The 16,343-nt window shown below is 36.0% G+C and overlaps 1 protein-coding gene across 1 annotated transcript in view; it reads right to left on the minus strand.

Annotated features, from left to right (window-relative positions):
- The window catches only part of USH2A (usherin), a 991,863-nt gene that overhangs the window by 500,901 nt on the left and 474,619 nt on the right, over positions 1 to 16,343 (minus strand). The window contains exons 32-33 of the mRNA XM_036755334.1: positions 8,275 to 8,434; positions 5,812 to 5,983 (exon numbers count right to left, since the gene is read on the minus strand). Coding sequence (XP_036611229.1) covers positions 5,812 to 5,983; positions 8,275 to 8,434 — 332 coding nt within the window. The remainder of the gene's footprint in view (positions 1 to 5,811; positions 5,984 to 8,274; positions 8,435 to 16,343) is intronic.

The following is a 16,343-nucleotide window of genomic DNA, read 5'->3' on the forward strand; positions in this document are numbered from 1 at the left end:
CTGACTGGCTGTGGGAGCTGAACATTTGGTTTGGGATATGATTTTCTGATGTCTAAAAAATGTTATATTTCTTTTACGTTCTTTATGGAGAGTCTCTCATACCTTGTGATACAGAAATACATAGGCATATTCACGATTATCATTGATGTTGTACTTATTGCCTTATTGTTACAAGCACAGATAGAATATTTGGAGTATGTTATTCAAATCAAGCTACCTTACTACATTCAACATGGCTTCTTGGCCTTTCAAAGCTGACTCAATAAACCCCATTGGAGGTAACCTGCACAGTTAGTCCGTCAGGTCTGAAGAGGTCCTGAGGGGAAGGCAATAGCCTTCCCCAGAAAAGTATCTTCCCTCCAGACGGAAGGTAAGGGATTTAGCCTGAATTCCAGCTCATGTACTTAATGATATCCAGTTCCTATGATTCTACTCCTTACCTACCACAACATGAAATACTTCACTAAATGTCCCAAATATTCCAAATCTGGGCAATTATATCTATAGCATTCCCCTGGCCTACTAACTTAGTTACCCTGCCCAAAAAAGAACTGGGTTTGTCTAACTTGACTTGTTCTTTGTGATGCTATGTGAACTCTTTGGGATACTTATTTATATTTCAAAACATTCACTAACTATTTCTTTACTAATTTGATCTAGTATTTTCCCAGGAATTAAAGTCAAGCTCAGTGGACTATAGTTTGCAAATATTTTTCCCTTTCAGTTTTGGAAAATTGAAGTAATATTTGCCTTTCTACAATCCCATGATGCCTCTCCTATTCTTCATGATCTTTCAAATAACACGGACAAAAGTTTGGCAATCATATTGGTTGTTTCATTGCTTAAAGATGTAGTTCATCTGGATCAGGTGTCTTGAATTCATCATGAATGATGAAAAATACCTTCAAGCTGTCCTAATTTGTCAAATACTTCAATATTACCAATGGACTCATGACTAATTAACATGGTATGCCAAGGCTCAAATGGCAGCACACACATTCCTCTTCACCTTATGTGACTTGTCTGTGTCCCACTACATAACCTCGAAGGAGAGTTAGCCAGCATTGACCCAGAATTAGGTAGATGATGTCACCATTCAGTATGGTAACATAGAAACAACAAGAAAAAAGGAAAATAAGATGGGATGAGACATCTATCAAATAAGATAACATGTAAAATGGTTTGCAAATCTTGAAGTGCTATGTAAATGCTATTATTATTTTTAAAATTAAAACTAATAGAAGGTGACACAATAGAAGTGTGCATACGAATGTTGATGATGCAAGTGTTTGCACATATTTTCTCTAATTCTAGTATTATTAAACTGATAATTGTCTTTCTTCAATGCTATTACCACTTTAAACTTTATATATTGGACCTAAAAAAGTGACACAGTACATTTCTGTTTATTGCATCCAAGTTTGCCTTTGATATTTTTCCCCAAATGCTATTAATGTTCTAAGAACCTACTGATAAAGATAATCCTATTGAGTTAATTTACTAATCTGCTAATTTTAGAAGCCACAAATTGGTCTACAGACTGAACCTGTGATATATACATACATAGAGATACATGCATATATATGGCAAAATCTCTATTAACCAGAATTTTTGTAGATCCAAATATTTTGATGAGTTATTTTTCTGAAAACTCTTTTTTTGTTTCAATATTTACCAACCAAAATCTTACATAATATCTCATGGGAAAATGGAAAGAAATAGAATGACATTGAGAAAGATTTGTAGATTCAGAAGTGGTTGAATGACTAGACTAGAATGTTGGTGATTGAGAGATTAATGTCAATCAGGAAAGATGTCTCTAGTGGAGTTCCATAGGGATCTTTCTTTGGTCCTGTTCTTCTCAACAGCTATCATTGTTAGTAATAATTTGGATGAAGACATAGGTTATGAAATCTTCAAATGACTAGAAGCAGGTAATCATAGCTATTATCTAAGATGACATAATTATGTCATAAAATCAATTTTTAAAAAAGTAATGATTAGCAAATATCTAAAAAAGGATGCAGCAGTTTCAAAGTGCTACCATAAATTCACAGTGGATTAGAGTGCTGGGCCTAGAATCAAGAAGACCTGAGTTCATATCTTGCCTTGGATACTCATGAACTGTGTCACTTCTGTACTATTTGTCTCAGTTTCCTTAACTGTAAAGTGGAAATGATAATGGCATGTATCTCACAAAGTGGTTGTAAGGATCAAATGAGATGATATTTATAAAAAGCACTTAGCGCAGTGCCTGGTATATAGTAGGTGCTAGAAAAATGCTTATTCCCTCCCCATCCTCCCATAACTTCATAAGAACAGGTCCTGCCAGATGAACCTTATTTTCTTTTTGAGAGACTCAAAACACTGGTAGATCAGGGAAATGTAGCTATATTTTAGTTAAGATTTATCAAAGCATTTAACAATATCTCTCATGTTATTCTTGTAGAAAATATAGAGAGATGGATGAGAAAGTCATAGTTTGGTGAATTTGAAACTAGTTGGATGACCAGAATCAATTCATTAATCAATCAATATTGACACGGAGTATTCTAGGATCAGTGCTTCGCCTTCTGAATTTTTATCAGTAATTTCAACAAAGATACAAATGGAATGTTTATTATATATATATATATATATATATATATATATATATATATATATATATATATGCACATATATATCACACACTATGACAAAATCAGGAACCAAAATTTGAACCTATGTTCACAACTAAGGACAAGTTAATAAGTTACATCATAGGGACGGATGTAAAGTTTTTAATTTGGGTACCAAAAAATCAACTTTATTAGTACAAACTGGAAAAAAAATTGGCAGAAAACAATTTCATTTTTTTTTAAATCTGGGAAATTCTGAGGACTGCAAAGTTAATATGAATCAACAGTGTAATATATAAACCTGAGATTTTGTTCAGAGAACAAGGTAAATAATGAGGGAGGTGACAATCCCACATACTCTGTAGTGATCAGACCACATTAAAAACATTTTGTTCAGGTCTGGGTGTTGCATTTTGAGGAAGATGTTGATAAACCGGATAGTATCCAGACAACAGTTGGAATGGATAGGAGTCCCTGGACCATGGTAGATGTTGAGAAAAAAGGGGGAAACTAAGTAGTTTGGAGGATAAAGAAATCAGTAGAATTTTGTTCATGCTGGGATGGGAGTGGGGGAAGGAAGGAACATGGTGATTATCTTCAAATATTGAAAAGAAGAAGGAATAGATTTGTTTTGCCATACCTCAGAAGGTAGAACAAGGAGAAACTAGTAGAAATTACAAAGATTATACACACATATATGCATACACACATATGTGTGTATATATGTATGTATGTGTATATATGTGTGTGTGTATGTATGGGAGTGTTATATAAGGAAAAACTACCTATCATTTAGAGTTATCAAAAAACAAGTATGGGCTTCCTTGAGGGGCCTTCTTAATTATTAATCATTAGGCAAAGTCTAGATGATTTTTTTGTTGAGGTCAAAGTAAAGCCAATTCATTTTCAGGTATGAGATCCATTCTAACTCCAAGATTCAGTGATGCTATAACCTGGCCCATATTTTGATTTGCCTTGATAATAATTTCATTTATTTAAAGGTAAAAGCAGCAATGAAGGGAACAATAATTTTGCACTTGCTTCTGACCAATAAATTGGAATTGGTTGTCAGGGTAAAAACATTTAGAATCATAAGAGAAAAGGATTACCACACCTTACTGATTATCTGAGGAAAAAAGAATAAAACTATGAATAGTCTGCATTTTAGAAAAGAGATGTTTTTGTTAAAGTTCTTAGAGGTCAGAAGAAGAATCTCCTGGCTTAAGATTCTAGAGAAGTCACATAAAGAGGGGTGGTATAGAGAAGGTACCTGGCTCACATAGGGAGTGACTGGATTAGAAGGTGTCCAAGATCCCTACTCACTCTGAGATCATATGAGTTGATGAAAATATTTCTAAAGTTTGTAATATATTTTATTTAGTACAGTGACCAAGCCAAGCTACTTAACCTCTAAAAACCTGTTTCCTCATCTGTAAAATAGAGATAATAACACCTATAGTTAATACCTCACAGGTTGTTGTTAGATTTAAGTGAGATAATGTATTTAAAGCATCTTTGAAACTGTAAAATGTTATATAAATCTGTTATTGTTAAAATCTATTATGCCCTTCACAACTATTAGCATACGAATATATGATAGCTGATTTTTTATTATTAACTGTACTGTTCTGATTTTTTAATTATTAAGTGTACTATTGTCATTGTTCTGAATATCCAAGAGTCTTAAAGTAGAAAGAAACCTGAAAGATGATTTAGACCAATGTCCTCATTTTGCAGAAAAAAATAAACTTAGTCAATTAAGTGGTATAATCAAAGTCATCCTAGTACACTGATTTCTTAACTCTCAGCCACGTTCTTCCACTAAATCATGCTGTCTTTTATCACATGGTTTTACAGACATAGAAGGTAAAGAAGATTGCTCTGACTCTATGTTGACCCCTGAGGATACACTCTGAAATTTGCTTTTTTCCAAATAGCTATCATATCAGCTTCTTTTGTTGTCCATTCTCTCTTTCTAATGAAAACAGAGTGCTGAGAAATTTCTGTTTAATTCTGCTCAGTTGGTTACCAGCTAATTGAGGCTTTACTGTATACTGAAATTAATGTTGTATTGTAAATTGTGTAGATTTCTGTATTAGCTTTTAAATATCTAGTTAATTCACTTTTCACTCTGCAGGTAGGGAAGCACTAAACAATCAAAGAGGCCTTGAGTATTTCAATTTCCCAAGTTGTGTTTTAATGCCTAGGCACAGTGAATAACTTAAATCCAGGTTTTCAAATGATGTCTGTGAATGCCCTTGTTTGGGGATTTCAAGTCAGACAGTTAACAATAGTTGAATATAGTTTATTTTCTTGTGGTATAATATTTAGAGCATTCAAGAGCATGTTAAGTAAAATGAATGCATACACAGTGTCTACATAAATGTAAATTTATTCATAATCAAGAGCAGAATATTTTCTATGGCATTTATCAAAGCAAATATCCTTATATAGGTATTGCTATAAAATGAAGAGCGTGTTTAAAACAAATAGGGACAATCTCATATTTATATTCAGTTATTTTCAGATGTGCTATTAAACTTAAAAAGTACTATATTTCATATTAAAAAAACAAAAGGAAACACTACCCTGAAATTCCACAAAGATATCAAGGTCTTTTAAAAGACCTTTTTAAAAACCTGCTATTTTGCATTTTTAAAAAGCGTGTGTGCATGTGTGCGTGTGTGTGTGTGTGTGTGTGTGTGTGCTTTAAAGCACTAAACATTTATTAGTCGCTGTGGTTTTCTGAAAGAAGTGACTGTTCTATTGAGATAGAAATGTAATGGGAGCTATACTATAAAAATAATCTAAAATGTTTGGGGCTTATTTAAACCTTCATTTAAAAAAATAAGATCTAAATTTTCATACTCTGAATTGTTTTTCAAATGAATACAAGCTCCACAGGGAAATGACCTTATTAATCTAGGCATTTTGGAAAATGCTGTCCACAATTATGGCATCCTACAAATAAGAAAAGTGAAATAATTTCTGATAATCCCAAATTAGACTTGGAAAAACCTACTGATTCAGATTTTTATTTTGCCATTTGGCATAACAGGAAATGAATATATGTGAAATGGATCAACAGCCCTTATATTTAGGGTAGGAAGTGATTTAAAAATGAGAATTGTGATACTCTTGCAGCCTTTTATTTTAGAATGAAGGAAGCAAAGGGGAAATCAGGAAAACTTACTGCCAGCTTTATCAGGTATCTGGTACCAGGAAAGAGGTGGTGTATGGCGTGATCCTGGAAAAGTTCTGTACTGTTATAGACCACATTCCAAACTGTAACATTTTGCTCATGCTCTGCCACATATAGTATATAACGTTCCAGAATTCCATTTAATTTCTCTGGCTGTTTCCACCTGGAAAAAGAGAAATGCAGCATTACTGTCATTAATCATTAACTTTATCAATGAAATGGGAAGGTTTCACTGTTGCTGCTGTTGTTTGTATGTTTTGGTTTTAGGGGGTTGTTTGTTTCAGACTGTGTCTCCCTAGCCCATGGAGGCTGGGAACGCTTCAGCATCTCACAGGCAGGATCTCATTGCGGATCAGCACAGAAGCTTAGAGCTGCTCCACTTCAGACATGGGCTGCATTGCCTCTCCTTAGATTGCCTGGAGGTCCCCTACTCCCAGACTCTCACCATATTGGTGATGAAACTGGATTGGCTTTAACCCCACTACAAGGCAAACATCCCAAGTTCAAGTGATCCACCGGCCTCAGCCAACCCATAAGCAGGCACTATAGGCATGTGCCATCCTGACTGGCAAAATGGGAAGATTTTAAAGAGCACAGGCAAATGTGTACTTGTATATCAAGTGATTAAAAAAACAATTGAAAAACCAGAAGTGCTTAATCAGCAATTTTTTTTAAACGAACCCCTATGTTGATGCCTGGAATACTTTCCCTCCTCCACTAGGACTATGGAGCTCCCTGGTTTCCTTTAATTTCCAACTAAAATCCCATCTTCTACAAAAGTCTTCCCCATCTCCTCTTAATTCTAGTGCCTTCCAATGAGGTATAGAAATCTATCTTGCCCTATAGGAAAATAGAAGGGAAGGGGATAAGAGAAGGTAGGCGGGGTGAGAGGTGGGGCAGATTGGGGAAAGGGGTAATCAGAATGCACAGTCTTGGGGTGGGGGGAGGGGAGAGATGGGGAGAAAATTTGGAACTCAAAATCTTGTGAAAGTGAATGTTAAAAACTAGAAATAAATTAATTTTAACAAATTCTAATGTCTTCCCTCAGTTAACTATTCCCTATTTATCCTGCACGTAGCTTGATTTGTATATATTTTTCTCTCCTATTAGACTGTAATCTTCTTGAGGGCAGGGACTATTTTTTTGCCTCTTTTTATATCCCCGTCACTTAGCACAGTGCCTAGTGGGCACTTATAACGTTTATTGATCGACCGATCGCTAGGCACCCAGTACTATGTTTGATGATGTTGAGGACACAAATATATAAGACATGGTTTCTGATGTTAAGGAGCTCTTCATCTATTTGGGGAAACGAGGCTACTAACACATGTGAAATAATTACTGTAGCTAACAGCTCAAGATCATATAAAATTAAATGTTAAATTATCATATATATTCATATATTCAAAGTGCTTTTGGGGATCAGAGGAAAGGGGAAATCGGTGTGGGCTAGAATAGTCAGAGAAGGCTAGAAAGGAGTGAGGCTTTAGATAGACATTGAAGGTTGGGTAGGATTTGGATAGGCAGGTGGAAGAGGAAGAAATCATTCCAGGTTAGGATAACAGAAAGAACAAAGGCAGTGATGCACATGACAGTTGGGACAATGAGAAAACTGGCCCTAAAGTTACTATAGGTTGAAGAAAAGTGAGGATGATGAGCAATAAAATCTGATTAGAGGAGGAAGGTCTGGATTGTGTCCTATAAGGTCCTGAAAGCCAGGCAGATGAGCTTAAATAGATTATAGTGGGAAAACAAGAAGCCAGTGAAAGTACTCATGATGTCATTAACATAAGTAAAAGAAGGCTTTATGACAACTTGTTGATGCTGAAGAGATGATTCCCGATGGAGGTACAGGCTAGGCTGAAGGATATTTGCAATCCCTGCCAATTCGGAGATTCTGTGAACAGGTATCAGGGCCAGCCTGCACCTGTGATTTCATTGGTATAGGGAGCTCCCAGATGAAATAACTCACTCTTCTAGTGCAAATCAGCACCTCCTGTACAACTTTAGAGTATTTGCGTATGCCAGTGAGAATTTTATGATTCCATGGAAATATTTGATTTTTGTTTTTAGGCATAATGGAAAGATAAGATAATGCTTCCTATTTTTCTTACAACATTAATTGTGCTACAGACATTCAAAACTCTGAAAAAAAATGCAACTAAGATAAGAAAGGAAAACAAGTCACAAAACCTGCAAGTTTTTCTTTTATTGAAGTTTGCACAGAGGCTGTGCACATATGTAGTTTAGCCTGATTGCATAAAGACAAAAATGGAAATTAAGTTGGCAAGTGATAATCAAAGGTTCACAGAACCACTAAACTAATCACTTCTATGCATTTAATCACAATAAATTTAATTTTATGTCACAAACCCTTTCCCTGATTGAACTCACTAGGATTCTTGCATAAACTGGTATGTGTCGATTGTCAAGAAACAGAACATTTCTACTTACTGTACATAGATAGTTCTAGAATCCAACACGGTCAAGATGGGGGCATCAATGTTATCTGGTGGCAGCTGTGCTGTAAACAAGGTGACCTGGGAACTGTTTGTACAGCCAACAAGCGTGCATGCAGTGAGCAGAAACTGATGTGGTGTAAACACTGCTAAATCTAGGGAAAAAAATGAAACCAGAATTTATTGAACAGGGTAGTTTTTATTCAGGCTTCTCAGCTGGTAGAAACACAACTTCTGAATATCTGGTACTTGTAGAGTGAATTTCAAAGAATCATAAAATGCAGAGGTTGGTTTCTCTTGAGTACCTTGTAGCTGCTCCATGGATAGTTAAATCAGACAAACTATTGGTTTGACGCCTTATCTTACAAACTTGATTGGTTTCTTGATGGTCATGACTATTATTCTAAATAGTTAAGTCAATTCTGTGTTCATCGAACTTATGAGGCAAAATGTTCCCTCCCCAAAAAGCTGATGAAGAAGTTGGGAGCGGGGTGGAGAGATAGTTTATGGTACTGGGGTAAGAGTGACAGCTTGGAGTTGGGGTGGAGAGGGGACTGGTATTCAAATCCTGTTTTCAACATTTGTGTATTCTGATCACAGAGAAATCAATTAATTTTGCTGAACCTGCTTCACATGCAAAAGGTGCTGATGTTATCCACATACAGGGTTTATGGACTTTGTAAATCACAAAATTCTATGTAAATCTTACCTACAATATAGTTAGAATAGAAATAGAGGATCTTCAGTATTTTTAAAGCATCTACTGCCCAGGGAGTTGTAAGTTGAAAAGTACTATGTGAGTGCTAACAGCTAGGTTGCACAGGTTGAACTCCAAATGTCAAGAAAGATGCGGATTCAAATTCTGTCTCAGATACATCCTCATAGAGTAATTCTGGGCAAGTCACTTAACCTCTAGCAGTTTCCTGTTCTATGAAAGTAGGCATGATAACAGGGTTGTTGTGAGGATTAAATGAGATTACATATGCAATGTGCTTTACAAACATTAACCTGCTATTAGCTATTCTATTTCTTTTGGCTTTGGCTGGTCCCCGGGAGGAGCAGCTCTGATGAGGCTTGCTGCTGTTTAGTCTTTTTCAGTCCTGTCAGATTCTTCATGACATTTTTTTGGGGGGGAGGGGACGGGTTTCCTGGCAAAGATACAGGAGTGGTTCGCCATTTCCTTCTTGAGTTCATTTTATAGATGAGGAAAGAGAGAGACAAATAGAGTGATCTGTCCAGGGTCACACAGCTAGTAAATGACTGAGGCCAAATTTGAACTCAGGTCTTTCTGACTCCAGGCCCAGCACTCTATCCACTGCACCATCTTAGGGATAATGTAACTTAATTTGTCTTTTCTAGAAATCTTAGGTTTAAAATATACTAATATATTGGTTGGGGTCAGCCTAAGTCTAGGGCAAGCTACAGGTAGGTACACAAAGGCAAAGAAGATGTTCTATTATATACATATATATGTATATATATACATATGTATATATGTATATATATACATATGTATATATATACATATGTAATTTCTTCCTTTTATTAAATGTCTATGAAAAAAGAGAAATGTTGTATGCATGATTCAAATACGTCTGTCAGATCATATGGTTGGGGTGGGGAGAAGCAGACTCCATTATGCCAAGGTCAGATGGCAAAGGCTCAATGAAATAGCTATTACAAGGTGGAAAATAGTGGGTTTCCACTATTCCAGTAAGTAGAGACTCAAAAGGCATTTTTGATTGGGCAAATCCACACCCATTAACTGCACTCAGGCAGGGAGAGGGAAAGCAGTGTGACAGAGTGAGCAACTCCTGAGAACTGAGTGCGAGGGTTTGGGGGGATTTCCCAGAAATTAGTCCTTTTTTTGGTAAATAACAACCAGATAGCACTTTAAAGTTTAGCAAAGCGTTTTACATACATGACTTCATTTCATCCTCACCAATCGGTGAAGTGCTATCATTATTCCTATTTTAGAGAAGAAGAAACTTGAGCCTGAGAAGCTGAGTGACTTTCCCAGGGTCAAAAAATTAGTAAAGGTCTGAGGCCAGATTCAAACATAGGTCTTTCTGACTCCAAGCCCACCATGCCATCTAGTCCCACAGATTAGTGGATAATTAAACTCTACCTACTAAAAGTAAGTGGCTGAAAAGTAGAAATGACAATGATAGATAGATAGAGAGATAGAACTATATTTAATATAGTATATTAATAATATATTATGTTATTGTTCAATCATTTTCAGTCATGTCTGACTCTTTCTGTGCCCATTTGGGGTTTTCTTGGCAAAGATACTGGAGTGGTTTGCCATTTTCTTCTCCAGCTCATTTTCCAGAGGAGAAAACATTGATATATAAAATATAGAATAGATCTATCTATTTTATTATTATATATAGTTCTATATAACCATATGTATATATAAATACAACTATTGGACCACTTTCAGTAAGTAGAATTTAATGATTCACATTTATATGTATATTGTACAATATATCATATAACTATATATAAAATAGTATATTAACTATAAAAGCTGTGTATAATGCAACTTCATATACAATATGACATATTATATTGTACATTTGATATATAATATATTGCCAATATACTATATTATATGCATATTACATGATAGATTATATTTATAATATTAAATATAATTATAAAATATACCATATTTTATAGCATAATTTTATTATGTATACTCTATTTTATGTTATGAATATGTCACATAGTCACATAAAATAGTTTATTATTCATATATTATGTTAAATATATTTACCTATTACATATGCATTATGTAGGATCTATTTTAATAACATACTGTATTACACATAGTTATCTATAACTATATCTATCTATATTTATGTATCTTTATATTTAGTATAACCATGAAGGAACAAAATGAATTGGATACAGCTCATCTTCATATAAGCTGAAGACTACAATGGTAGTACAAGGTTTTAAAGAAAAAGACTGAAATTTGATAGAAGAGTGGCATATTGATAAAACATGTGGAAGAAGAAAAGTATGCCTCTCTGTCTCTCCCTCTGTCGGTCTCTGTCTCTCACCTTCCCCCACCCCTCCACTCCAGCCTGACCTAGGGTAGCATGAAAAGCTGATTATAACTATCCAAGAAGTTTGAGATGGAAGACTAGCTTTAGAGATGGATTCTTTGACAAAGGAGAAAGGTCTTCCCTTACTCGAGTACTACCCGTAAAAGAATTAGGAGAGAAACTTTACCTCTGATTTCTTGTCTGTTTTAGTATCCTGGAAAACTGCCTTGTATATTAAAAGCCAGTCTCACAGCCAGGCTTTGCCTAAAGCTTTGAAATCTGAATGTCACCTGTAACTCTAAGTTATTTGACTTAGTGCCTTTAACCCTGGGCTAAATTGCCTGAACAAAAAGAAACTGCACTGATTACATTCAGTAACTAGAAGGGTTTATAAATGTGAATTCCTTGGAATACAAAAGAGTTTGTGTACCCACCAGGCAGACAGGTAGTATAATGGATAGAGTTCTGGACTTGGAGTCAGGATAACCTGGGTTCTAATCCTACCCCAGATACTCACCGGTTGTATGACCCTGGACAAGTCACTCACCATAATCCTTAGCTCCCTCATCTATAAAAGGCAGATAATGATAGCAGCTAGTTTTCTCTGAAACTCTCAGGACCCTGGGCAATTCTTAGGTGATAAATTAGTCTAAATTGAATGATGGAGAAAGGGTTGGGGGGGGGAAGAGGGAAGAGTGAAAATGAGGGGAATGGAAAAGGAACAGGAAGGAGAAGCAAATAAAAGAAAAGAAAGGAAAGGAAGAAAGCAAATGAGAGGATGATGGAAGGAGAAGAAAAAAAAATAACCTTGACTAATAAGTTGCTCTGCTGTAGGATTTAATTCTAGACAAATTTTCCTCAAGAAATTTAAATCTTATCCTTAAGTAAACTGTGTAACAAAGTCAAATCTCACACTTCTTGCCTATGCAACAAAGTTTAGCACAAGCAAATTCTTAAGGCAAAATTAGTTTCCAAATTTTCTACATGCTAATTTAAGCTTTGTTTAAAATTTTAGGTCAATAATTATATATTTTTATATTCAAGTATCTTATTAAAGGCATTTAATTTAAGCTGAAAAAAAAACAGCACCAGAGACATAAGTGTCATTTATACTTCAGTGCTAACGCATATTTTCATGTCCCAGAATATTTCTGAAATAATGTATCCACAATTTAAGTACAAATATGCTTAAATCCCATTAACCTTGAACCATTACAATTTCACATATAAAAAGATTAATGGAATGCAACCTAATTCAGGCAAATAGATTTCACATTACGCTGATAACAAAGGTAAAATAAGAAAAGAATGCTTTGATTTTCATGTAAAATCAAATTAATTGGTTAAACATATAGGTCACCAGGAGCAGAAAAATAACAAAAAATATATTTTTACATAAATTCAAGTACTATGAAACTAAAGGGTGTTATCACAGAAAAGGATCTTGGTGCATTTTAAGAAACCCCACAAATGTAACTATTCTTTCCAGTACACAAAGATAAAGGGGGATACCTGCAAGCAAGGTGGAGAAAGGAAATATTGCAAGGGCACTCCAAAATCCAATAGAAAGCAATGTGGCATAGTCAGAAACTGCTGGGAAGTGACAGCGACAGATGTGCCACGTGGGCATGAAGCAGGCAGAACAATGGTGTCTTCCTTTGCATGTGGGCACTGTGTAGCCCCAAATGCTAAAAACAGAGCTTTTTACATCAAAGAGCCCTGGGGGACAGTGACTTCAAATGCTTCTAAGGGGAAAAACTATTATTTAAGGAAGACTGTAAGTGAGGAAGATTGCTGGCCCTACACATGTTATTAGCTAGAGGCAAATACTGTGATGAGCGAGGTAAAGTGTACATTCAATACCCCAGTCTCCTGCTTCCATCACTGCCACCTCCCCATATCCCAAACACACAAATGGTGCTCTATGTGCCTTCTCAGATGCTTAGTCCCCTGTCTGGCTCCCAAAACTACCAAAAAGTGCTTTCAACAACTTTTTGATGATAATAATAGCTAACATTTGTATAACACTTACTATGCGCCAGCCACCAAACTGAGTGCTTGACACTTATTATCTCATTTGTCCTCACAACAGCCCTGGGAGGTAGGCATTTTTTATTATCCCCATTTTATAGATGAGGAAACTGAGGCAAACAGAGTAACTTGCCCAGGGTCACAGGGCTAGTAAGTGTCTGAAGCTAGATCTGAACTCAAGTCTTCTTGACTCCCAGCTCAGTAACTTTATCCACTGTGTCACTTTTCAAGTCGATTTACTAAAAAGCCTACTCTATCTATTCTCTGTGCTAAGTAAGCACTGGGGATAGAGTGAAAAGCTTACAATTCCTGCCCTTATGGCCCTTCAATCCAACCGGAGGAGATATAATATTAAAGAGAGGAATAAAGATGACAACATATTTATAAAGCTCTTAAAAGTGTTAAAAATTTGGAGGCAGCTAGGTGGCACAGTGGATAGAACACATCTTTATGAATTCAAATCTGGTCTCAGACACTTACTAGCTATGTGACCTTAGGCAAGTCACTTAACTCTGTTTGCCATAGTTTCCTCATCTGTAAAATGAGCCGGAGAAGGAAACGGTAAACCACTTGCCAAGAGAACCCCAAATGGGGTCATGGGAAGTCAAACACAACCGAAAAATGACTTAACAACAACAAAAATGGGGCAGAGTGCATAGAGTGCTGGACTTTGAAGTCCACATTGGTCTTTTCTCACATAGTCACACTATCATGTCCTGCTGGCAAATGATAATTATTCATCTCAAACAATGTCTTTTTTTTTTCAATTAAGAGCTAAACTTCAAATCAGAGACCACGAATGAGATGCAAAGGACAGACAGTTCTACATATTCTCATCACATAGCACATAGTAGGTCCTCTTTAAACATTTGGGGTTTGTTTTGCTTTTAATGCTAAATCACAGATAGTTTAACAAACATAAACCAAAACTTAGAATATCACATTAGGGTTTTTATTTTAAATCTATAGGTAAGAAACACTAGTAGGTAGAAAGCTTGTTCAACAAAGTTTTTAAAATTAATTTATTTTTAGTTTTCAACATTTACTTCCACAAGATTTTGAGTTCCAAATTTTCTCCCCATCTCTTCCCTCCCCCCAATCCAAGACAGTGTGCAATCTGATAACCCCTTCCCCCAATCTGCCCTCCCTTCTATCACCCCCCACCCTTCTCTTATCCCCTTCCCTTCTATTTTCCTGTAGGGCAAGATAAATTTCTATATACCATTGCCTGTATATCTTATTTCCCAGTTGCATGTAAAAACAACTTTTAACAAAACTATTTCTTGTTTTACATTAGAGTCATCATACAGTTGTAGTATGCCCCTCAAGACTGATTATAAATGTGTTTCCACCAGAAAATGAAATGTCACTTGTGCCTTTGAATAATAAGATATGGAAACAGGAAAATAGAGCGCAGACTATGAGGTGGGAGGATGCTAAGAATGTAGGATTCAACACAGGTGGGTAGATTGAGAAGTCCGTTGTGAAACACGATAAAGTGATCAGTGAAGAAAGAAAGTGAATTCAGAGGAAAAGAGAGCAAGATTTAGCAGGTTGGGAGTAGAGGGGACTAGCTACAGTGGGTATAAAAAAAAGAGGAATAAGAACGATAACAGGAGAGGAGATTAAATCCATTTGATAAGAGAACATACTAACGAAGAGGAAGGAGAAAGGGTGATAGAAGAGAAGAATAGAAATTTCCTGGGGACTGTAACCTTAAACAAAATCACCAACTTAAAATTAAAAGCAAAGGAGGATACAATGAAATTTGTGTACTCTTGGCTTACTCTAAATGATTTGATAATATTTCTCTATGAACGAGATTACGCCTTTCAAGGGCAATGTCATGATTCAAACAACTGTAGGTGTGTACATGAATCTGAGTGGTGTGAACGGCAGAGGGGGAGAGAAGACATCCTGAAAACACAAGGCCATGGTTTGTCAGAGCCCCCTAGCACCGACATCTTGTTTTCCATTTGCTTGATTGCATCATTTGCATAAGATCAAACAGAGGGAGTTGTGGACATGAAAATCAGATTGCTCCAAGATGCATCAGAAATGGATCTACAAGCATTATCTAGAGATGTGTTAGTTACAAGGAAATGCACCCCAGCGCATGGAAACCTCACCGATTACTGTCACACAAACTATAATTTACAATACCATTCATGAATTATATGCTATCTTACGATTGATTTCATGCTGTTGTTGGGAGAATTCCATTGATCTCAATTTACAAAATGAAGCAATAAGCAGGAGATGATTTTCTTTTTACTCTTGGTGTAAACTGAACAATTTTTATCATCTATCATCTTATTTAATCCCGCCATTAGAAAATTAAAAAGCTGTTCTTGCCTCTTAGATAATTTAATGTATCATAACACTTCTTGTTATTTATTAAGTGACAGATTTTTTTCCCCTAAGTTCATCTGAAATCCAGACGTGAACAAATGTAAAAAGTAGTTTGGGACAGCCCAGGTGGTTCCTGGGTCCCTTCCTGTCATCTGGTATCCCATGTTTAGAACCATTGCTAAGGTTCTGCCTCAGTAACAACCCACATTAGGTAGACCTGGGGTGGGGGGTGCTGTACTCCACAGATGCCTGAAGAGCAATGAGGTATGCCAGAGATAGCATGGGGTATGAGGCTGCCTTATTCTTTGCCATTGAGCAGTCCTTGCTCCAAGGTGCTGGCTCAGCTTTTCTACTCCAGGAAAATCAGAGTCCTGACCATCATGTTAATGAAAAAGAAAGCTTCATCCAGTCTGAGTTTCATTACTTTTTTGCTCCTCCTTGATACCTTAACTTATAACCTATTCCTCTTCCTGCTTTGCAAGAATTAACCACCACCAAAATCTAATCTCAAATCTTCAGTCAACTTGCTGCAAGAGGTAGGTCTGGAGCAGTAGTTCCAGATAATGTCTTGGTGTTTGTTACAAACTGTTTTACTTCTCATATTTCTTGCTTACAGTAATCCTTT

This window comes from Trichosurus vulpecula, chromosome 4 (assembly GCF_011100635.1).
Source record: "Trichosurus vulpecula isolate mTriVul1 chromosome 4, mTriVul1.pri, whole genome shotgun sequence".
In the NCBI taxonomy this organism is placed as follows: Eukaryota; Metazoa; Chordata; class Mammalia; order Diprotodontia; family Phalangeridae; genus Trichosurus; species Trichosurus vulpecula.